At 41.6% G+C, this 24,836-nt stretch overlaps 2 protein-coding genes and 1 long non-coding RNA gene across 5 annotated transcripts; 2 read left to right on the top strand and 1 right to left on the bottom strand.

Moving 5' to 3' along the window:
• Positions 1–687: 687 nt before the first annotated feature.
• On the bottom strand, positions 688–20,497 carry LOC308391430 (dynein axonemal intermediate chain 2-like). Of its 3 annotated transcripts, none has more exons than XM_080907994.1 (13): positions 20,357–20,497; positions 14,619–14,874; positions 12,947–13,108; positions 9,578–9,699; positions 6,834–6,976; positions 6,642–6,755; positions 6,419–6,558; positions 6,225–6,347; positions 4,195–4,418; positions 3,774–3,909; positions 3,548–3,694; positions 3,256–3,468; positions 688–3,168 (listed from the first exon to the last, which is right to left on the bottom strand). In XM_080907994.1, exons 2-13 carry the CDS (start codon positions 14,799–14,801, stop codon positions 3,106–3,108), a joined length of 1,770 nt encoding a protein of 589 aa, XP_080764120.1. In that variant the 5' UTR covers positions 14,802–14,874; positions 20,357–20,497; the 3' UTR covers positions 688–3,105. The 3 variants fall into 3 exon arrangements, with proteins under 3 accessions (XP_080764120.1, XP_080764118.1, XP_080764119.1); XM_080907992.1 differs by having other exon boundaries at positions 3,247–3,468; XM_080907993.1 differs by having other exon boundaries at positions 3,247–3,468; positions 20,393–20,496.
• Positions 14,849–18,341, top strand: LOC308391432. Its single transcript, XR_013970614.1, has 3 exons — positions 14,849–15,755; positions 16,926–17,020; positions 17,137–18,341. It is a non-coding gene; the product is annotated as an uncharacterized lncRNA (long non-coding RNA).
• A 680-nt stretch (positions 20,498–21,177) lies between the features above and the next one.
• On the top strand, positions 21,178–24,360 carry LOC308391431 (uncharacterized protein; the record flags this gene model as incomplete). Its single annotated transcript, XM_080907995.1, has 2 exons — positions 21,178–21,463; positions 24,212–24,360. 2 exons carry the CDS (start codon positions 21,178–21,180, stop codon positions 24,343–24,345), a joined length of 420 nt encoding a protein of 139 aa, XP_080764121.1. The 3' UTR covers positions 24,346–24,360.
• Positions 24,361–24,836: the final 476 nt, after the last annotated feature.

Here is a 24,836-nt window from a genome sequence, read left to right on the forward strand (position 1 = left end):
TGGTCGACATGGTACATTTTTTTGTTTCCGTATTCCACTCTCCATGTTCCAGATCCTCCATTTGGAGAGTTGTCCATTTCTGTGAGTTCATCATAGGTCTGACAGATTAAAGACCTCACAGGAAAAGGTTGTTAACTCCACTTCATGGAAATGCATAGGTGTGTCGATTTTATCTTATATAACCGTGCTTATTAGAATTTTAGTTTAAAAATAAAGAAATAAAAAATAAACAGGAAACATGCTAGCTGACTAGTCTAAAATTAAGAAACACTCAGATAAATTAAATCTGAGAACTGTTTAATCTCAAAAACGCTAAACCAAAGCATTTATTTATCACATTCTTCAATAATGAATCATGATGCTGTGCATTACCTCACATGATCCATTGTCAACATTACAGGTTATATTCCAAATAGTCAACAACAAAGAAATATACTGAAAATAAACCAATATAATACGAAAACATGTTACTACACAAGATGTGGGCATATTATTAAAATAAGCCAAATTAATAACCGAAAAACGAATAAACTGTGGCTGAAAGGTGTGGTGCTAGGGCGACCGTGGTTCAGGGAGTTGGGATGCTCATTACAGATGAGCAAGACACTTCACCTACCACCTCCTGGTGTTGGCCAGAGGGGCCGATGGTGCGATATGGCAGCCTTGCTTCTGTCAGTCTGCCCCAGGGCAGCTGTGGCTACAACTGTAGCTGCCTCCACCAGTGTGTGAATGTGAGAGTGAATGAGTGGTGGAATTGTAAAGCGCTTTGGGTGCCTAGAAAAGCGCTGTATAAATGCAATCCATTATTGTGCCATGCATTGTGAATGATGCATGCTGTTTGTAAAATTCATGACAACAAGGTCAATAAAAGTTCAAATTTAAAATAACAAAACAATAAAACATCGGGCTATTTTCTTCTGCTTATCTGAATTCGGGTCACAGGGGCAGCAGCAGGAAGGACATGACCTCTTTGTCACTGCCTCCTCCAACTTATCTACGGAAATGTTGAGTTGTTCCTACGCCAGCCAATAGGTTTCATTTCTCCAGCGTGTCCCAGGTCTACTCGGGGGGCTCCTCCCGGTACTCTGGGATTTTGTCCAGAATAAGAAAGTGAAACTGACTATACAAAAGGAGTGAGTGTTCAGGTAAACTTGATCCACCTCACTGCTGTAAACTGTCTGCTGTACAGCCATTCTGGCTTCAGCTGTTTTGTATCAGAACATAGTTAATAATTACAGGTAAAATTTCAAACTCCCTATCTTAGCTAAGGTTCTTGACAGGCTGGTAAATAATTAACTTAAAAGTTATCTGGATGAAAATAGTATTTTATCTCCTCCACAGTACTGTAACTGCTTCCCTAAAACTTTTCAATGACGTCTATGAAGCCAGCTCTTTTTATTGATCTATAAAAAGCTTTTGACTTTTGATTCCAATCTTTTCTTTAAGTCACACATTGACCATATATTAAAGAAACTGAGGCCGAAGTTCGTGCTCTTTTTCAGAAACAGATCATGTTTCTCTTTTACCGTTGCTGCCACTGTTTTTTTTTTGTTTTGTTTTTTTGCCTCTCCTGGATTACGGTGACATAATTAAATGAATGCCTCTGCTCAGTCTCTTCATCTGTTGGAGTCTGTCTATCAAGGGGCATTAAGATTTATAACTGGCTCTAATCACCACTGTACTTTATATTCTCTGGCTGGTCCTCACTGGCCTTACGAATGATGGTTCATTGGTATCACTTTATCTATAAATCCATTTCTGGCTTACTGCCCTATTATTTATCAGAGCACATGTCACCTCGTTCCCAAGTTATCACAGTCACAAGACTGTCAGAAAACTTGACCTTGAGGTCGTGGTCATTGAGATTTGAACTTGTCCAAGAGGACACCAGACCATGCCATTTGATACCATACACCTACGGTATCAATTTGAAGCTCCTACGCCACTTGGTTCTGTGTCAGATTGGCGATCTACCCAGGGTTAACCCTTCCTTGCCCTGTGATAGCTGGTCCAGGAAAAGCAGAAGACAACTGATGGATGGATGGGTGGAGGGATGGAAACCACTTCAGTCTCAGGTTATCATATTCACAAACATGGTGACCTTGCCGGCCAGCCGGCTGCCCTGCAGGATGATGAAAATACCCCATCCTGTCTCACTGGTACAACATGAGCATGTAATTCAGTCACTGTCAATGTTGGCCAGGAAAAGCATTATGTTGAGATGGGTGGGGGCTGAGCCTCCCTCCATTTCTCTATGGAGGTCGCTCATCATTGAAGTTATGACTCTGATCAGGCTGGGACACTATATTGATGGGAGCTCCCGAATTTTTGTGGACAAATGGAAGAAACCACTGGAAGCACTGGGAGTAACCTGTAAACTGGATCCTAGTGGACAACAATTATGGACATAATGTTGTAATATTCTAGTGCTGTGTAGTGTTATTATTTTGGATGTGAACCAGTCTTGTATTTGTTGGGGGAGAGTTAAATAAAAGTTGAAAAAAAAAAAAGAAACGAAGTGCAGTCAGATATAAAAAGACTGAATGTGATAATGATCTGCAGGAAGTTGCGTATAGGATCAGAACTTGTAAACATAACAAGATGATTCTCCACCTGCCAAAGCTGAGACATATCCAAGTCTCAGGGTGTCCACAGCACTGGGTATGAGATGGTTTTCATGACTACATGTGGACTGTTCTCACTCTGATAAGCTTCAACAGCACCACTAAGTTAATTATTTAAAATCTGAGACTTCATTTCATGGAAATTTAGACAACCCATTAACACAGAAGACAGACAAAATATTATCAATACTGGTATAAAACAGTCCAACACACACAAAGTGCTCATTAAACAGATCACCATTTACTGAACTAAATGTAAAACGGTGACAGAATCTGCTTGAAAACAGCTGCTAACTTTAAAAAAGAAACGTGTTTTCCTTCATTCTTTGTCTTTTTGACCTTCTTCCACCTTCCATGGCATTTATTACACGGTTTAGCGGTGGAAATATTCGAATTCTGGTTCTCTTTCGACTTTTGACCGGGAGCTGCAAGCTTATGCTGCCATCTTCCTTACGTCCCCCTAGTGGTCTCCCGTTTTCCTTCATTCTGATGTTCCTTTTTGTTCTTCATCTTTCACATCTTTCTCTTCACATATATCTTTTTCCTGGAAAATAAATGACCAAAAAGCAGTCAGAACAGAGTTAAAGGAACCAAATGAAAAACTCTTCTTCTTCCTCCTAACCTTCATCACCTCGTCCTTCTTCTCCCTCCTCTTCACCTCTGCCTCCACCAGGCTGTAGAAATCACTTTCAGCTCTGACAATCAGTTGCTTGGGGTCCTCCTCTCCCTCCTCACGGCCCGCCTCCTCTTCTCTGCTCTGCTCCGAGCGACTCCTCTCCTTTAGACGCACCTCCCTCTGCCGTGCCTCCAGGATCTTCTCGCGTTTAGACTCCCGCTCAAACATCTGCAGAAGTGTTGAGAAACACAGCTGCTCATCATGCAGTCAGAAGACCTCAGCTCAGTTTGTCATTGTGTCTCCTTACAGCAGCCAGCAGACTCTTTTCATTCTTCTGCAGGTTCGACAGCCCAGAGCAGATCTCCAGCAGCGTAGCCTCACCCAGCTGAGAGCCACAGGCCACCAAGCGCCCGTTGTCCTGAACACTGAGGCTGTACAGAGAGTTGTCACACACCTGGAGCCCAAAACACACATTAACATCAGAAACAGCAAGAAATGGCAACATCAGCCAGCTGTAGGACACGTCGGAGCACCTTCAGACTCAGCGTGGGGTCGCTCTGTTTGAACAGGATGTCCCACACATCCAGCACGCCATCCATCTTCACTGTGAAGAAGACAGAGGGTCTGACTTGACTCCAGCAGGCATCTGTCAGGTACGACATCTGATACCTGTGTATCAAAGAGACAAAGAGAAAGATATAGCTGAGTCTGAGCAGGATGACCATCTGGAAGGAAGACCTGGAGGTCATAAGAAAAGATCAAAGAGCAACAATGCATCAATGTTGCATTAATGCTTTGTTGCATATTATTTTGTGAAACTTTATGGCATCATTGTGACAGCCAAGTGACGAAACATTTCTCCCACTGAAAACTCTACGTCCAGATGAACAGAATCAACTTTTGGGGAAGTTTGTTTTGAATTATTATCAGAGGTTTGCAATCACTGATTCCTACTTGGTACACATGATGGATGACTCTTTGATGTCCTCAGACCAAATGCGAGCAGTCCAGTCCCCGACAGTGAGGAAGTTTTTGGGGAAGAAAGGGTTTCTCTGCAGGGCGTAGATGGGTCCGTGGTGGCTGTCGTATGTACAGACAATCTTCTCAGCTGGGGTCTTCGCCTTCCTGTTACAGGAGATGACCAGGCCCTGCTCCGTCCCCACCATGAACTTAGTTGGCTGCAGAGACATCAATGACAGAGACTGAAACACCTAAAGCTGGTGAAGTCATGATACTGGGAGGCTCACTTTAGGACAAAACATTGTGAGACAACAATGAGCCTCATGCTATACACTGTCTTAAAGAAGCAGCTCTCGCAACTCCACAGACAACTCTTTATTGCTCTGGGCAACTATTTGGGCATTATTGAAATGAACTTTTATTTAAATGGTCACCAGGACATAAATCCTGCATGTTTGAAGTCACCAGGCAAATATGGTTTTAAAAATTCTGAAAAGTTTGCCTACTATTCTTCTTCCAGCTGCACCCTTTAGGGGTCTCCACGGCAGGTCACCTGCCTCCATCTCCTCCTATCCCAGCGTCCTTGTCTGTCACACCAACCCTGTGCATGTTCTCAATCACTACATCCATGAACCTCCTCTGAGGTCTTTCTATTTTCCTCCTGCCTGGCAGCTCCATCTTCTTCATCCTTTGTCCAGATTTTTCACTCTCCCTCCTCTGCACATGTTCAAACCAGCCTATCTGACGCTGAGCTGTCCATCACAGTTCCTCTTTCAGGAGCTTATCATCTACTTTCTCAAAGTAATTATTTAAAGAGGTTTTAGTATCGGGAGTTATACTTCCACCACCATGTTTCCTGCAGCAGAAATGCCACGTAGATTTCCTGGAGTGTCTCTGTGCCATAATGTATCCAACACTATACAGCAGGTTGGTTAAAATCAAATGTTGTGAATTAGCTCCATAGAAATAAAGCTGAATTGAACTGAGCTAATAAAAGTATGACAGCACAGTGCTACAAAACATTTTCCTACAGTAGCAGATTCTACTAAAGATTTCTTAACTGAGCAATTAAAAAGAATGATTTGGAATATCTCTGAGTCTGAGTTGAAGAAAAATTAAACCACGTTGGCCCACAATCTTCAAGGAAAGCGCCTTAAGGCAACAGTTGTTGTGATTCGGCTCTATATAATTGAAACTGAATTGCAAGTTTATCTATATTGGCAGTTCATGACTGAACAAAGAAAATCCTGAAAGAAACCCATCTACTGCAGACCTGTAGATTTGGTCTGTAGTAGATTAGGTACCAATCCTCACATGTATAGTTTCCAAACAAACACAGACAGCAGATGAACATAACACACCACACTGAAGCTCCACACAGCATCATGTAGGCTATCAAAGTTGTGGTTTGTTCTACAGAGTGATGCTGCTGAACCCAAGCTGTTTCTACTGCCTGTTCTTCTGTACTCTGGGATTTTGTCCAGAATAAGAAAGTGAAACTGACTATACAAAAGGAGTGAGTGTTCAGGTAAACTTGATCCACCTCACTGCTGTAAACTGTCTGCTGTACAGCCATTCTGGCTTCAGCTGTTTTTACTCATGACTTTAGTCTGCTTCGAAGTTCAACTTTGAATTGGTAACTATCTACAGAGTGAACACATCCCACTGTCCAACCCTGAATGGATGCAACTATCTATGTATCAGAACATTTTCTATAATCAGCGAACAGATCTTCCGCTTTGTTTAAATGATAATAGGATTCCTCACATCATTTTAAATGTTATCATGGTGCAGGAAGTGGAGTGATCTGGACTGGATGTAACTAGGATCACCCTACACATAGCTCCATCACTGAAACCAAACTACCAGAATGAAGATATCCAGTGTGAAAGGCAGCAGTGGGGATACTCACAAGTCCACTGTTGGAGCTTACCAAACAGAACCAAATGCATTCAGTAAGAATGATGAAGTTTAGCCACATTAGTAGAGAACTGTTAAATACTTAAAACGGAAACAGCTCTCACCATGGTGGGCTCAAACTCCAGAGATGTAGCCCCTAAAGCTTGGTCCAGGTTCCCCTCCCGGCTTGGGTCCAGGACTAGACACTCTGTGGGCTCAGCTAGCTTGCGGACATCCCACCACAAAACCTGACAGACAGACAGATAAAGGGTTATTTTAAAGGGTTTCAAAGGGTTTGCCAAACCATCTATCAGTCTACCTGTCCATCGGTGGAGGCAGAGAAGGCATCGGTTCCAGTCTTGGACTGCAGCCATATGATCTTGTACACTGGGTCTCTGTGGCTGTGCTCCAAAGAAGAAAACTCCACTGGCTGATTCCCTTTCCGGGTATCCCAGAACGCTAAACAAAACACACGTGTAGGTAAATAAACCTGGTAACAGAGAGAAGCTCACCTCTCTGACTATGTGTAGACCTGAACCCACCAATCTGTCCGTTATAGCTTCCCCCCACCAGAGTGTGGGAGTCTTTGGGGTTGTAGTCCAGACAGACAAGTGGAGACGTTGGCTTCAGCATCATCTCTGGTCTGTTCGGGTTTTCTGAAACAGAAAACATTGTGCAGTGAACATATTGATCCTGATGTGGTGTTAAGTCAATCTGTGGCCTCTCTGACCCACCAATGTCCCAGATGTAGGAGTCTAGGCTTATGTCTTTGGATGATTTCTGGAACTCAAGGCATGAGTAGGCGACCGCCAGCTTCCTGCCCCCATCAGGTTGCCAGGACAGGCTGGTGACAGTACGTTTGATCTCATTAGGATCTCTGAGGACACAGAAAGTACAACAATTACCAACCAGACTGCTGATTGGCCAAGGATCAGACAAGATGTGTGTGGGTTATAGGCCTAGCATGACATGCTGTGATTTTGACCCAGTGCATGTTTTTGATCTCTCTCCTGCTTTGTGTGCAGTTGTCTGTCCTCTGCATTTAGGCTGAGACAGCAGAGCTCATCATCATCATCGTTTATTTATATAGCACTTTAAAAACACCCAAGGCTGAACAATAGAAACATAATAGATACCATAAGAATAATAAATACGATAAAATAATAAACATAGCGAAAACAATAAAATATAAGTAAATACAAGTCAGTCAACCACTGAGTCAAAAGCCAGTGAATAAAAATGCATTTTCAATCTGGATTTAAAAACCAGCACTGATGTCGATTGCCTAATGTGAAGAGGAAGATTATTCCAAAGCTTAGCAGCCACGACAGAGAACGCTCGGTCTCCTCACAGTTTCAGCCGTGATTTGGGGACTGAGAGCAACAGCTGCTCAGCTGACCGGAGCGAACGAGTGGGGACATAGGGCTTCAGCAAATCAGACATATATGCAGGTGCCAGACCATTTAAAGATTTAAAAACCAATAAAAGAACTTTAAAATGAATCCTAAATTCAATTGGAAGCCAGTGCAGGGAGGCCAGAACCAGAGTAATGTGCTCAAATTTCCTTTTACCAGATAAAAACCGTGCCGCAGCATTCTGTACTAGTTGCAGATGTGTCAGAGTGCCCAGTCCAGCCCCTATTAAAAGGGAGTTGCAATAATCCAAGTGTGAGGTTATAAAAGCGTGGATAATAGTCTCCAAGTCACGCCTTGAAAGAAAAGGTTTAACCTTCGACAGACGCCTGAGTTGATAGAATGACGATTTTACCACCCCATTCACGTGACCATCAAAGGTAAGTGAAGAGTCGATTTTTAACCCAAGATTGGTAATTGAGCTTTTCAGGTGAGGGGTCAGAGCAGCAAGGTCAACATCAGGGATATCAGAGGAACGATTCGGGCCAAACAGAATTGCTTTCGTTTTACGTTCATTAAAATTTTAAAAGTTTTGAGCCATCCATAACTTAACATCACGAAGGCAATCAAGCAGGAGTCTAATTGGGGAGCTATCAGAATGACTGAAAGGAAAATAAAGCTGGCAATCATCAGCATATAGATGAAATGAAACTTTGTGTTTACGAAAGCTCCAGTGTTAGCGTCCCTTTGCAGTGTGGTGGCTGTATATGTTTTGATGATTTACTCATGCTCTGTGGAGAGGAGTGTATTTCCTTTCACATTTTTGACATTTGTTTAGCAATTATCTTCTAGGTTTTGTCTTTTTTCTCTTTTAGTTAAGATTCATTTAGTTTTCAGCTACTTCCCCAGATACCCCGGACACTGCAAGATGGCACATCAGGAGGGATATTATGTACCTTATGTCAACCCAGTGATTTATAACTGAGGACATAATAAGAGAAGTAGCAAAGTTAATGACATAATTTTTATGAAAATCATAATTATGACATCTGATCACTCAGGAATAATCAATTATGATATGCCCAAAAATCTGATCATGAAAATATGGCGATGGAAAAGGCTGATGAATAGGATGTTTGAGATAGAAATTAAAGTTACGGAATAATATTTCATAATGGTGGGCTGTTGTCATTTTAAACAAAAAGGTTTAGCTTTTGACAAAACAGGGCCACCTATTTAGACAACAGTTTATTGGGGGGCTGTGTGTGTGTGTGTGTGTGTGTGTGTGTGTGTGTGTGTGTGTGTGTGTGTGTGTGTGTGTGTGTGTGTGTGTGTGTTATATCACAATAAAAAGGGCATTTTTGGAACAATAGAGAGCTCTGAGGAAGGGGGGAGCTGGAGGCTGCATGCACCGCTGAAAGCATTGTTTTATTTGTGTTTGGAAAATCAGAATCAAAGTCAGACTTACACACGCTCCACCACAACACGAGGTGATTGTATCGGATCAAGGACCCCCCAAGAGAGTCAGGTGTGTCTTCACACATCAGCCAGTGTGGGCAAAGATTAAATTCTCTCTGACTCACGGTGCCAACCCCGAGCTGGGGCTCTTCCCTGCTCCACCAATAAAGCCATTTAAAATAGAGGTGGCCCAACCCTTTACCAATGACTTTGATTATGATTTTCCTTTTTTGAATTAAACAAACACAAATAAATCAGAATCAGTGAGACTTTATTTATCCCCAAGGGGCAATTAACATACAACAGAGCAGCATGACATTGAAAATAAGGACACACACACACACACACACACACACACACACACACACACACACACACACACACACACACACACACACACACACACACACACACCCCTGAACAGGTGGCCCACCATTATGAATTATTATTCCATCATTTTAATTTCTATTTCAAACATCCTATACACCAGCCTATTCCATCACCATATTTTCACGAGTTTTGGGCATGTGATTATTGATTGTTACTGAGTTATGAAATATTATAATTTTATGATTTTCATAAAAAAATATGACTGTCATTCATTTTTATTACTTCTCTTATTGGAATCAGTCACTAGAGTGAAAATGTAACCCTTGTGTCAGCCATACCTGAAGATATTGACGGTCTTGGCTGATGGTGGCTCCTGAATTTCCTCCACCACCTCCTCATCCTCGAAACACTCCTGATAGATGTCCACAGCATTGTTCTGTCTGATGCAGTGCTCCATGACCTGGACAACATCATACCATTAGAATGAGATCATAGAATGAGCCAGAAACACTCACTGATCGGTTTATTGGTTTGTCACTATCATCATACACAGACATTCAACTAATCAAATCCCAAATGTCACAGTCTGTTATGTACTCTTCTGCTGTGCAAGGCAAAATCCAGGGGTGAGGCTGTGGGTTCAAGGGACAGTTCTGGGGAAGACTGGCCAGCATGGCTGGTAGTCATTTTCTAATCATGCCCCACCTACTTCAGTAGCAAGCTGGGGCCAGGAGACGAGAGCTGCGAACCTCCTTGTACTGCAACAATTTGTGAAGGGGCTCCCGGCAGGAACAGCGGAGTGGGTCCACTGATATCGGTACGTGGGCCTCAAACTTTCTATAACACTGGCCAAAGACCAGTGGAAATTAAACAAAGGGGCAAAATATATACACTAAAGGCTGCGAAAGGCTTCTGCGTAAGGCACACCTTGATTTTGGGAACAGATTGGTGCATGATGTCTGTGCTGCGCTCAGTGGTGACATGAGGTCATCCAACACTGACCATTGGAAGGAGGAAACAACTGGGCCTTTACTGATTTTGCCGGTTCCTGTAATTTGCTCCATAGAAGAATTTTCACCAGAGAAGTCCCATGACGATACTCTACGCTCAGATTTTGACCAAGTGATAAAAATTAATGGTGCGTCCTGACAAAGCACTAACATTTTGTGATTATCAGGGATAGATTATACCAACTGAATTGTAAGGCTTGCACAGAGCAAGCACACTCCCAGTTGATGGTGCCAAAAAGCTGGTGGGAAATTATTTTCCCACTACTGTATAGTTCTGTGTAAATAATCATTCTGTATATACAATAATTTTTAATCCTACAACTGTTTATAACCTGCATAGTTCACATTTCTGTATAACTGTATAGCTCAGATTTCTGTAGAGTTTTTTTTATTTCATATTCTGTATAGTTTTTTTCATATTTATATCCTGTTCATAGCCTGTACATACTTATAGTTATAGAATATTCACAACATACTTCATACCATGTACATTATAACATACCATAATAGACCCATTTCTGTAATATACTTACATATCTATATTACTGCTAATATATATTGTAATATATCTATATTATGGCTAAAGCACTTCTGGATGGATGCAAACTGCATTTCGTTGCCCTGTACCTGTGACATGTGCAATGACAATAAAGTTGAATTCTATTCTATTTTCCAGGTGGCTCATTACTAGACTTGTAGTCAAGACCGCCTAAACCAAGACCAAGACCATAGGGTATCGAGACCAAGACAAGACCAAGACCAAGACAGACCGAGTCAAGACCAAGACAAAGTCGAGACGAGACAGAGACAAAAAAAGTCTTTAAACTGCAGCCAGATGCTGCTTCGTTTACGGGTGTCAGGCATATTTATGTGTTTTTGCGATGCACTCGCACAGTCCTCCTCACCGCTGTCTACTGTCTCACTCACTTACTGAGAGGACAGACGCACGCTCCACTTGACTGTCACGTCTCTCACCCTCTCTGCAAAGCACTCTCTAAGCACAGCTCTTAGAGCTGATGCTTTTGCGCATGACACATTATCGAACGTTACGTTGTGTGTCATGGATACTGTTGACTCCAAGTCTCCCGACCACTATGTTGATCTGAGACAGCAAGACCGAGACAGCGAGACCAAGACAAGACCGAGGGATCCGAGACCAAGACAAGACCAAGACCACGTAAAAGTGGTCTCTAGACATCCAACTCTACTCATTACAAACCAATGACTGGTTACATGGGATATGAAAAAAAACTTCCTGCCCGGAATATCTGCTGGTAAACCAGCCAGCCATTCTGAGAGCATCTTTGCACCTTACTATTAATGAAGGTTTCATTTGAGCACATTGGCATGGACCCCGTCAAACCATTTCAGTAGAGTTCATGTGGGTATTGCTTTGTACTAGTTCTGGTGGATTATGCAATGCAATATCCCAAAGCACTGACCATTTCTGCCAGAGTGTGGCGCAAGCGCTGTTTCAGACTCATCTCCTGAGACAGCATCCCGAAAGACATACAAGGGCACTTTGTCCATGTCTCGCACAATAAAAAAAAAAAAAAATCCTGTACGAATTAGTTTACGAAAAAGACTTATTTGAAAGCTTAATCACAAGGATGAAAGCAATTGGGATCCCAGGTTAGACCATCTGTTGTTCAGATTGTACAGACTGCCCCAGGGCTCCACAGGATTTTCTCCCTTTGAGTTGCTGTTTGACAGGAAGTCTCAGGAAGTGTTGGACCCAATTAAGGAAAACTGGGAAGAAGGTCCATGCCCAGGAAAAAATTAAATTCAATATGTTCTAGACCCAGGGACGGTTCTAGGGGTAGGGCCACAGAGGCACTGGCCCAAGCTGAAATGTGATTGGCCCCCTGAAGTGCCCCTTTCCTGTCACTAATCTGTCCTTTGGACAAAAACGACAATCACATTACAGGTGGATATAAATCCAAGTCCAAACACCAGTGGCGCTCATAAGCCAAATAGGAATTTCCAGCAATGTTTAGAAGGAGAAGAAAATTTGAACAATCCGGTGGGAAAAGTTTTTCAACCGACAACTGATTTGAGTGTATGTTGAGGAGTTTGTTGGTAAGCGCAGATCAGTCCGTGCATGATTTCTTTGCTCTGCCTAACAAAAAGTCTGTGCCTATGCGAATATATCGCCTATCATCAGTTACTGGACTGATGATAGTTGGAAAATTTTTACATATCGCCCAACCTGTGTAACTGAACAGGAAAAAGTTAAAGGCGGGACAACAAGTCTCATTGATTAAAAATTAAATTACATTATTAGGCACTATTACATTATTAGAATATAAAAATTGTTAAACAAAAATGAATAAACAACAATAAAGTGTTTTAAACACAACAATAACTTAATTTTATACAATTATTTAATTTGAGTTTTGCTTTAGAGTTTAAAGGTTTTTCATCGAAATGCATTTACCACTTGAGTAATAATTCCAACAAAAGGTTTCTACTTTTATCTGTTTGTTACAGTGGGCTACACAACATCCATAAACAACATGCATCCATTCAATATCGATCCAGCCAACCAACATGCATTAACCTAAACATCCATAAAGCCAGCAACTGGCCCGCTAACATTCATTTACCCAACCAACATGCATCAACCCAAACATCCATCCAACCAACGTGCATAATAGTAAGACTGCGGTAGACTGCTGTGATTCATTTGAAACTTACGCTGCCCAGCTGCAGAACACTGTTGATGAAGCTCTCGTCCTTTTCCACCTTCTTTCTTACACGGATCGTTTGTTCCATCTCAGCAGGATTGATGTCTTTGGGCCATCCCCCCTCCATGTGGTTTATTCCACAGCTTGTGGTCTCAAAGCGCTCTGTGTTCACCTGAAAACAAGTAACACCTGAGCTTCACACAGACAGGTAATTCACATGGTGTACTGTTGCCCAGTAGGTAAAGCAGGTCACTAATCAGAAGATTGGTTGTTCAATCCCAGGCTACTCCAGGCTGCATCTCTTGGGCAAGATACTTAACCCTGAATTGCTTTCTGATGTGTTCATTGCATGTGAACATCTTTAGATGTTAGATTAAAAAAAATAAAAGGTGCTTTTATGAATCTGTGAATGAGACATATTGCATATATAAGAACCAGTCCATTTACTGTGTATATAATTTCAACCCATCTGGCAATCCAGTTCAAGATGTGTGTATGTGATCAGTTACTGCAGACTCACACTCGTAACACTCATTTTAGTTATTCTCAAGAGTGGTTGGAGCACTCCAACTGTTCCATAATAGCCCAATACTAACAAGATAACTCTAGACTATTCACATTTCTCTGTGTAAAGAAGGATAATCTGACAGTGTCCACAATTAATAAATAATTTCTAAAACTCATCAATAGCCTGAGATGTTTTCAGAAAAATAGAACATCTCCATTTTTACAACCTACAAAGAAACACTGCAGTAGAAAATGAGAGAAAACCATCAGCATTGTGCTCACAGTCTATGATGGGGCAGGAAATTAATTTTCCCAAGGGGCCACATAACAAACTGGGACTGGGAAGTTCTGGCAGATCACGGTAACATATTGTGGTCTTGTACCTCTATTCAAACTTTTTGGAATGAAGTAATAAGTGACTTCTTTAAAGTTTTGTTTCCTGCTGCTGCTCGTGCGCTGGTAAAAAAAAAACAACCCCAAAACAACCCAAAGGCCCACCTCAGTGCATGCTTGTTGCTTATAGAAAACAACCCTACAGTTCGTCCTGGCTGTCTTACAAAGACAAACAACAAAAACAAAACAAAAAATTAAGCAACATTTTAACAAATAGCTCCAACCCCCCCTCAAATGCACTTGATAAAAGTAAAGAAAAACATATCTTCACTAATATTATAGTGATTTTTCTATGTCACTCCTCCAGTCCTACTCCTGTCAAAGTACCCTTGGGCAAGATTCTGAACCCTGAGTCGATGCATCGCTCGAGAGTGAGTGTGTAAGTGAATTGATCATGCCCTTTATTTAATGTGCATGAATAGCTATAAAGTAGTGCTTAGGCTTAGATGAACATGCTGCATGAATGCGTGACTGCGAGGCAGACACTTGTAGCAGGAAGCGCTCTGAATGTTCAAACTGAGTAGAAGGAATGCCAGTCCACTTAACATGGATAATAAAGTACTGGAGGAGTTCAAAGCTCTCACCTGCTGTACAGCACCAGTAGTCAAAAGCACAGCTCCCTCTGAAATCAACTTTTTATTATTAAACTATATGTATTAAACTTTAAGTGTTACGGCTTCGCTTGGAAATCAAACGCACACTTGAGACAGTAGGTAAAAATGAGCGAAAGCTGGTTTGCACGCGTGTGGCTGCAGGTCATGTGTCGCTGGGATGAGGCTCACCTGGTGCTCTGACGTCTCCCAACATGCCTGCACCGCCTGGTCCCGGGGGCTCTTCTGGATGAAGCTGAGGGTCAGGCTCGGGTCCGGGGGGAGATCCAGCAGCAGCTCAGCAGGCCGATCAGAAAACAGACACTGACGGCCGAACTCGCTGCGGAGCTTCGAGTAAACATGAACGATCTCCATACTGCCGCTAAAACACCGAGAACTCACCGAAGAGCCAGCTCCAATCGTCCGTTACAGTAACCTCAACTTGGGTCTGTAAACCGGAAACAAACTCGGTTCAGTTTGTTGTTTCCTAGCAACGCTGTGAAAAAGACAGCATCCTAGCAACAAGGACAGGGGTGGGAAATATACAGTATACAGAAGTGCAAATAATTCGTTACTGTACTTAAGTAGAATTTTAAAAATATCTGTAATTTAATTAAGTATTGAGGGTTTTTTCTGAATACTTTTACTCCATATATTTTTAAGCAAATATCTGTACTTTCTGCTCCTTACATTTTCAATAAAGCCTCTTTTGTTCTAACGCATGGGTGTCCAACTCCAGGCCAGTGTCCTGTAGGTCAACACACCTGAATTAAATGATTAGTTTACTACAGGCCTCTGGAGAACTTCAAGACATGTTGAGGAGGCAATGTAGCCAGTAATTCAGCTGTGTTGGATCCAGGACACGTCTAAAACCTGCACGAAACCGGCCCTTGAGGCCTGGAGTTGGACGCACGATCTGATATCGTCGTGTTGGTGTTGTTCCCAGATCAATTGTTGTGACGATATCAGATCATCCGAGTTGCACACCCCTGGTCTAATGCATTTCGGAGGAGTTATTAATTCATGTCACTGTGAGCCTCCAAGCATCAAACGGATTTGAGCCTAAAAAGCAACGCATGAAAGCCAATCCTCTTTGTTTATTCATCACCGGGGGTGCTGCATAAAGAGAGGCGACTTCTGCCAAAGTCAGGGTTAGTCGTGGTTAGATGGCTTTGTAAAGTACAGGCAGACAGAGTAAAGCTAGTCAGTGATGGTATGTATGTATTTGCATATATTATAGAGGCCACTAGTGCTGACCAAGCTGCCATCTTTCTCTCTTCCCGTCTTTCAATGGCTGCTTCAATTTCAGCTTGAACCTCCAAACCGCAAGTAAGTAATCATTTTTTGTCATCTTTTCTTGCTGTCCCACTGGGCTGGACATTAGTTTAGTTTTTTTAGCTACATCTGGTGAAGTTGTGGTAAAATGCTGGTATTAGCCTATTCGTCGTAGCAAGCTAGCCTGAAGCTAATATTTGCTAAATTTAGGAACACCCGTGTCTCTTCAGGAGTTGGAGGCCGGTGTTCTAGGAGCGGATCTCAGGATCTCAACAGGCAGTGTTGGGCAGTAACATAATACATGCACCGGCGTTACGTATTTAAAATACAAAATATGAGTAAATGTATCCGTTACAATTACTGTTCAATAGGTGATATTGAGAATACAGTTAGTTTGTTGAAATAAATGGATTACATGGCGGTATTTACCTGTTTCATATGTTAGGCTATGGTCTCTACTTTTTGGTAATTCCACGCTGGTGGAAACCCAAACAAAACACGCAATAAGAGCCTCTAAAAATTATTATACAAAAATTATTTAATATGAAGGCAATAGCAGAGTGTTACAGGCATCGCCCTAAACAATGTAGCCTCATGGGCAGTGTAGTCCGTGCTGCAGGGAGAATGGACTGCCATACCCGTTATGTGTCTGTGAGCGAGGGAGGGAGAGAAAGGAGAAGTACAGCTGTCACGGAGCAGAAACGGGAGCTGGAAGCATGTAAATATAATAATAACCACTAAAGCCAAAAAGAGTGCCTGACGAGCCCAGCTGCAAGTAAGCTGTTAAGACTCGACTGTACACCGTGTTCTTGTTTTCCTCCGAAACAATAAGCAGCCTTTCAACGCCTCTCTCTGTCTCTCCTAGCAAACTTGACCCAGACAACAAAGTAAAGCTAGTTTTCAGCTATGAGCCCGACACGAACCGGACGTATTAGCCAGAGGTCCCTTTACTACGGTTCGGAGCCGCTGACCTGTTTTATATACGCGCTGAATAGTTTTCTACACGAGATCGCTGCAGCCTTACCTAATGTCCACCTACTGTTACTCATTTATATTAAGATTTTAACATCTAGTTGGTGTTGGTATGGCGAGTAGCCTTCAGTAATAGTAATAAATCACACAGCAATAGTACATTCATGTAGTTGTAAAGTATTCAGAATACATTACTTCTATAATCTTTGGTGGAATACATTTTAAAATTAACCTTCCCAACACTGTCAACAGGTTAGCACCTCATACCACAGTGCATCAAAGCAGTCTCATGAGCGCTGGGAAGGAGGAGCCCAGAGCCCAAAACAGACAGTGCAGGAGATGACAAGGTTAGTAATTGTATGGTGAAAATTATACTTTATCTTGATTGGCAAAAGAAAAGTAAATACAAAATCTGCTTCTCACATATAGGGCATTTCCAAAACTTCAATTTCTTTCATTACAGCTGTCCTGTGCCAGAAGTTCTGTTGACCCACAGTGAGAGGCATCATTTCAGAAACACCAGGAAGACTGAAACTCATCGCCGGGATCAAGCAGGGCTCGTGATCTTCACCAGCAGCTCCCTCACAAGAAGGATAAACCCAGCATTTCATGAACACTGATGGAGACCTTTGCTTTGTGTAATGTTAGAAGTACTCAGATAATCCTCAGAGGGTCTGGACTTTTACATAATATAATAGAATAGAATTCAACTTTGTTGTCATTGCACATGCACAGGTACAGGGCAACGAAATGCAGTTTGCATCCATCCAGAAGTGCTTTAGCCATGATATAGATATATTACAATATATATTAGCAATAATATAGATATGTAAGTATATTACAGAAATGGGTCTATTATGGTATGTTATAATGTACACGGTATGAAGTATGTTGTGAATATTCTATAACTATAAGTATGTACAGGCTGTAGTGAGTACAAGCTATGTACAGGCTATGAACAGGATATAAATATGAAAAACTACAGAAATCTGAGATATACAGTTATACAGAAATGTGAACTATGCAAATTATAAACAGTTGTAGGATTAAAAATCATCATATGTACAGAATGATTATTTACATAGAACTATACAGTAGTGCAGTTAAGTAATAGCTATAGCTATAAGCTATAGTAATAGCTTTAAGTCCTGTAGAAAGTTAAATATATGTTGTGCTCACTGGTTACTCTGGTATGAATGACTCTGAATTACTTTATGATAAATAACACACTATTGTCAAAAAACAGTGAAAGAATTCCAGATCACAAGTTTTTAGTTCAAATACAAGTAACAACCTTTGACTTTTAATCAGGTTTTATTTAATTGTGTCAGAGAAAACATCACGTGCTCTTCATGTAGCTGAGTACATTCAGTGTTTAAAACAGAAGTTGTGCAGGTCTGAGATCAGCAGTTTTCTGAAACACCAAACTGAGGTACTGTTAATGCTGATGTATAGTGACACAGTTACAGGGGTGATTAATCCTTTTGACTTTTTGTCTTTAAATTTATCAATAAAACAGCTGCAGCTTTCACTGACAGCACATGTGGTACTTTAACCTTTGTACTGTTTTCTTCAGTTAATTTTGGAGTTACTACAAAGATTGAAGATATAGGATGATCTGTCTGCTGTCACTGGGTGGTGCTGAGGTCTGAATCTGAGGACGGCTCCTGTAATCACAAACAGAACAGAATCATCACAAACTGAAATATAAAGTTTATCTCTCAAATCTGAAATACAGCTGATCCTTCTCCGGCCTCACACACTCGGGATCTGAAGTTGTTCAGTCCTACAGTTCTGCCGACAGCTGTTTATTTTTTTTATTTGTTTTAAAGGCCTTACTAACACTTTTTCTAATATCATGTTTACCTTTGAGTTGTTGATGCTTTATAAATGGACATCTGCAAAGATGAGATGATGGAGCAGGTTTCAGTCGAGGTTCAGTCTGCTGCTGCATCCTGGTCACAACATACAGAGGTGTTATCAGCTCAGTATTGAACAAGAAATATTAACGTTTCAAATTATTTGTCCTAAAGGATGCAAGCTGTACAGAGTACTGAACATGTGACTTTGTGAACATAATTCATTAAAAATAATTTGGACAGTTTTTTAACCTGAATATTTGTAACAAACTCAGTAAAAAAAAAAAAAAAAAAAAAAAAAAAAAGCTAAAAAAAATAATCAGGGGAAAAATGTAACATTTTAAGTTAAGCTGACAAGCGGAAGTAGTTGGTTTCAGTACATAAGTATCGGGCTTTGCTATTTAATCCGTAGCTATTGACTAATGAGGGGGATTTAAAAGTTGGCTTTAATGTCCTTCCACATGTGGAAAGCGACAGAAAACATGCTGCTGTTTGCACATATTTAATAATCAGCTCTGCACAGGAGCAGAAGCAGAGTCCAGCCCGTTACTCTTACAGTATAATACTCATAATAAAAGTACAGTAACCGTGGTTAGTCACTGAGCAGCCCGGTGCGTTTCTCTTGATTTCTTTAGTCAGGGTAAATCCATTCACCTGCACGGGGTAGCTAAACGAACTTTACAAAACATGTTTCCCCGACAGCCGAGTGCTCATCTTAGCTAGCTAGGTCCTTAGGTAGCTAGCTAAGGACCTAAATTACGGATTAGCTTACAAACACATTTAACTTACCAAAAATAATGCGGTGGGGCCTCAGATCCTCCTGTCCGGTAGTCCAATTTACTGAAGAACACCTCAGGCTGTCACTTTGAAATAGTCGGTAATGTAAACGCTGGACCTCTCGGCATCTGCCATTCCCGAACAGACACGTGCGAGTTTGTCCGTGACCGCAGCCGCGTCGTCAGTGTTTTCTCCAGTCATTGGTCATCATTATAATATATGCAAATACATGCGGGTCGGAATCCCCGCCCCCCAGCGCGCCCCCGTACGCCAAAACAGTGCCAGCAGAGTGAAACTGAAAAATGGTTTGAAACCGAAAAAAAAAATTGTAAGCGAAAACAAAAAAATTACAGTTTCAATTAATTGTTTTTCACTATCAATTTTTTTTCGGTTTCAATACAAGATTTTTCAGTACATTTATTTCAGTTACAATATTTTTTTTCGGTTTCGTTTCAAGGTGGCATCGTTCTGATTCCATAGTATCTATCCACAGAGCACCAAACTCCTAAAGCTGGTGGACCCACAGAAGGGCAGCTGATGTACTGGTTTCAGACCTGAGCTGCCTTCAGTCATTATTATTCATTAACTTAAAAACCATGATCCATTAGCTAAAGTTTATAAATGAAGTTTCTCTTTGAAAAACAAACAAAAATATACTAGAAACAAAGAGTTGAGGGTGATGTGACATTCTGTGGAGGGTCTTATGTTCAGCCCAGTGTGTGTGTGTGTTTTTTGTTTGTTTTTTAACTCTAAAGCTGGTATCATGTTGCATTATTCCATTAATATTTTGCTTGAATTTTCTATTGTGTATAAGAACATTTTAATCCATTGTTCTGGTGGATTTGCTGAGAGTCTCTAACAGCAGAGAAATGTAAGTAAGTAGTTCTACTCAACTGCAGTGCGCCCCAGGGCAGCTGTGGCTACAATGTAGCTTGCTATCGCCAGTGTGTGAATGTGTGTGTGAATGGGTGAATGACTGAATGTAGTGTAAAGCGCTTTGGGGTCCTATGGACTAGAAAAGCGCTATACAAATGCAGGCCATTCAACTGCAGTACATCAGTCCGAAGTTCAAATACTTTGAACCTGTTCTTCACAAGGCTGTAGGAAGAAGGCAGCCCCACAGAGACAGAGCTGGAGTCTGACGAGAGGAGGAAATGGCTGATTGAAAAAAAGATCAAAAGACTTGCAGGAGGACACAGAAAATGGAAAAAAAAGAGCAAAGAAAACTAAAAATAGTTTGTAGTTTATAGACTCTCTCCAAAAGGTCTACTGTCATCTTCACAGGCTTCAGCTCCAGGTTCTGACTGCATCACCTCCTGTCTGCATGTGTACTTGTCATTGTTCTGTATCAGGAGTTTCACAGATGGTTCTCCTGAGGTGCAGTCATCAGAGTAGAGGAAGAAGTGCAGTGGGGAGAGAACACACCCCTGGGGCAGGCTGGTGCTGATGGTCTGTGTGTGGCATTGTGATGCTCCTCAGCCTCAGCAGCTGCTGCCTGTCAGTCAGGAAGCTGGTGATCCACTGACAGGTGAAGGGGCACCTGTCAGTGGATCACCAGAATGACCCTGCTGAGATTTGGAGTAAACCATGCTATCACTGAATGTGAAACCTTTTTCTCAGGGCTTTCTGATCTGTTCCAGCTTCAGCTGCTGACTCACATGCCGTTAACTTCTGGCTAAAAATGTCCCGCACAACCAGAAAGTAGCAAGGAGACTCCGGAACTCTCCTCTGACTCCGACAGCCTCCGCTTCAGCAGGGGCGCTGTTCGCTCTCTCCGCACCGCGCTCCTCGACTCGGAACTCGCAGCGTGTTTACATTCCTGCTGGCTCTCTTTGTCCCGGAGGCTCCCGGCAGGGAGAAGCCGCAGAATGTGCACCGTGCAGCTGCTGCGAGTGTCGGTCCACGAGCGGATCAGCGCCGCCGCCGAAGACTTGTTGCTGCGGCTGGAGAAGGGAGAAGAAGCAGCCGAGCTCCCGACGATGAGAGCGCTGCTGACCGAGCGGCTGACGGTGGCCGCGGAGGAGATCGTCGCTCTGTTGGAGGAGACCGTGGCGGAGTACCAGGACAGAGTAGAGCGCTCGGAGCGGGAGATCTGCCGTCAGAGGAGGCTGCTCGATGCCGTGCTCAAGCCCGAAGTCCGGCTGCAAGCGGCAGGTCAGTGTCGCGCTAAACGCAAGCAGGACCCACGCAGAACACAAACAGGACCCTCGGTATGGGCTAACCAGCTGGTTATTGTCACCGATTAATGAGTTACTGGCTCCACGGAGACATAGCTGATCGTTCTCTTTTTCCAGTCAGCAGAAATCTGAAATATTTGATCTTCGAATTAATAAGCTTTTGCAGTCTCATCGGTCATAAAGGTTCAGTGTAAGCGCCACCGCAGAAATACTGTTTCAGTCTTCTTCTTCTTCTTCTTCTTCTTCTGCATAGGGTTTACTGGCGGTTGGCACTATTTCAGTCTGTTGGGGCCGATGCTTTTACTCACACTGCTTTCCAGCACGTGTAACACCAGGGGCGGATCTAGAAGGGTGGCATGGGGTGGCAAGTGCCACCCTAAAATGATCCCTTGCCACCCCAGTTTTGCATATGACAGTGTTGTTTATTAATATAAGATAGCATTAACAGTTTGAGCGTAGTTACAGTCAACAGTGAATATAAATGCTAAAACTGAATATATTGCATAGTGTTCCCCCCTCCACCATTAACAAATGGTTCAGTCCATAGCAGGACCGGCTTTTTTTTGGTAGCAAGTGATGGTTATGATTGTGCCAGAGCACATTTTGAACAACACCTTGGGAATTTCGCTTTTTACACAGATGGTTGGATGTTACACTGTGGAAATGGAAGGAAGGTGAGTGTTATTAACCCTGCGTGGTCCACGGACACGCTGCACCTCCAAATCACATGACTGATGTAAGCTGACATAGCAACAAGCTGCAGCCACGCTGAGTCTCTATTTCAGCCCACATTGAAAGTTCGAACTTCAAAGTTTTTACATTTTAATTACAGGCCAGTAAATCCAGAGTTATGATAATATATATATAAGCCATGCTTTTTTCTAAATACTGTCGTCACGTTTGTGTGTGTGTGTGTTTTAAGCGTTTTCTAAGGACAGCGCAAAAACGGTAAAGAAAGAAATAAAGCCACATGTTTCCTATCGGTGGAAAAATGTACCATGTTGACCAATTTAAAAAAAAAAGTCAACACGTGGGATTTGGTTGTTTAGGAAGAGGGGAGAGTTTTGTGACGTTTAGTGTGGAGTGTATACTTAGTGTGTTGTGTTGTGTAGTTGTTCTGTTGTGTAGTCGTTGTTTTGTTTTGTGTGTCAGTGAGGGCACTAATTAATGTCACTAAGACACATTTGCAACGTAAACACTGTCACTAAATAGAAAACCAGCGGAGTGATACACCTCCTGTTGTCAGGCCTGCAGGTTTATCCCTGTGCTGTTCTCCTGTTTTTACTGGCACACAACATTTGTGGGGCATCTTATTGCAACACCTGATTGTTCTCTCATTTTAGTTTTAGTAATATTTTTAAATGGTTGTACAAAATAAAAAAACGGCAGGTCTATTGGCCGCATTTTTAGATAAATTGTTGTTTATGTTTCCAAAATGTACATTTTATATTTGCATTTCAAGTTATAAAAATTTACTCAACATGTCTGTGGTTTTTTTAACAGTAAAGAAATACTACTAGGATTTTAAGTTCTTTGTGTGATTTCAGATCAGTAATACTAATGCAGTATGTCAGTGAAAAAAAATTCAGTTGAGCTGAAAAGAAAGATACCAAACGAGGCAAGGGGAAAAAAATAAAATGAAACAATTTGAGGGTGAAATACAAACGTAAACTCAAAAGGAGTCAAAAATGGCCAGTTGTATTTCAGACCTCAGTGGGTTCATCCAACAAATCGTGAAAAATTAGATTTAAATTTTTGTTCATAACAGTGCAGATTTCTGACATTTTGTGTAATTTAAGCTGTAACAATGTGATTGTTTTCTAACAAAAAACAGTGTGAAACTTAAGTTAGACTTGTGTTTGTAAATGAACCGCCCCATGTTGTGTAGCTTTCTGGGTTTTATAGTTATTGGGCTACATATTTATTTATTATACAGGCTATACAGAAACTCACATGTTTTATGTAACTAAAGTGTGTAATTATGTGGGCTACAGACAATAATCAAGTTATAGACTGTATTTATATGAAAAATGTGTATACTTACTGCATTTGAATTATTTTAACCATATGTAACCACCTGCACATGTGTTTGAAAAAAAAGGCTTTGAGGGTCATCAGCTGTTCCCTCCACTTTTCAGTCCACTTTAAACACTTTTTTGGTTCTGAAGAGACGGCGCTGTTTCTGGAGCATGTTCATGCTTCTTCCGCTTTGTGTAACAGAGCTGATAGCACGGTGAGGTGTGTTCACAGGCTGTGGTCCTCATTTACCAACAGTGCACACGCACAAATCTATGTGGAAATCGTGAGCGTGACAATGACGATTCAGCGATATTTGCATACTTGGATTTTTTCAATGCTGCTGCGTCACTTTTAAAAAGGTCCAACAGCTTTGTTGTGAGCAGAGCAGCTTTGAGCTGCGTGGGGAGTTTGAAATTCTTTAAAAGGGGCCCACCTTAAAGAACAGGAGGTCTCCATCAGGTTAAAACATGTTTTCATGTCTTTGCTTTTCATGGAAAAACATTCTATAGATTATTTTAAGCTTTCCTATGTGGATTTTTATGGTCACTCATGAGTCAGTCATCTTATAGATGGGAATTAAAATGTGTTTGTTTTGCTGGTGGGACAGATTTTAGGATTTGCATGTACATATTGTTATATTATTATCCAGTGTATTGTTGTGTGTTGTTTCTTCTCTGGTTTAACTTCAAGGTTCTTCTACACACAGGAAATACCTCCATTGTGCAAACAGCCAGTCAGAGGACAGCTGAGATTAAGGTGACTGTGCAGTGTGCAGGTATGTGCATTAAAGTATTTCAGAATCATCACCATGACAATATTAATCTTAAAAATATACATTAAATATACATTAAACTGTTCACTGCTCCGCGGGTATGATGTATGTTTGATGCTCCAAGCAGCCCAGAAATCTTAGCAGGTTAAGTCAGAAATTAAAGATGCTTCCGCATCAGGTTAACACAAACCACACAGCCTGATTCTGTGTTCATTTTTTCCAAATAAAGGAATCTGATCACATATGCTCAGACCAAAGCTGGTGATTCTCGGTGCTCTGGGGTGAAAATGGTCCATATGTTAATGTAAATTGCATTGATCTGCACCAAGTAGATGAGGAGGGCAGGAAGAGCACAGAAAATCCCGTTTATTTTTTTCAAAATCAAAGACCCTCTGTAGACCAAACACTTGGCATTTCGGCATTATCATACCTGTTGGATTGGACTGAGTAACACCTGGAAATAAAGGTGCTTCGATCTGCATTACATCTGAAAGCATTCATCCAGCTGATGTCAGGACCTATCATAAATAAAATCAGAGTAAAGGAATTAAAATTCCAG

Source organism: Rhamphochromis sp. 'chilingali', assembly GCF_963969265.1.
Source record: "Rhamphochromis sp. 'chilingali' genome assembly, contig: SCAFFOLD_134, whole genome shotgun sequence".
NCBI classification, from domain to species: domain Eukaryota; kingdom Metazoa; phylum Chordata; class Actinopteri; order Cichliformes; family Cichlidae; genus Rhamphochromis; species Rhamphochromis sp. 'chilingali'.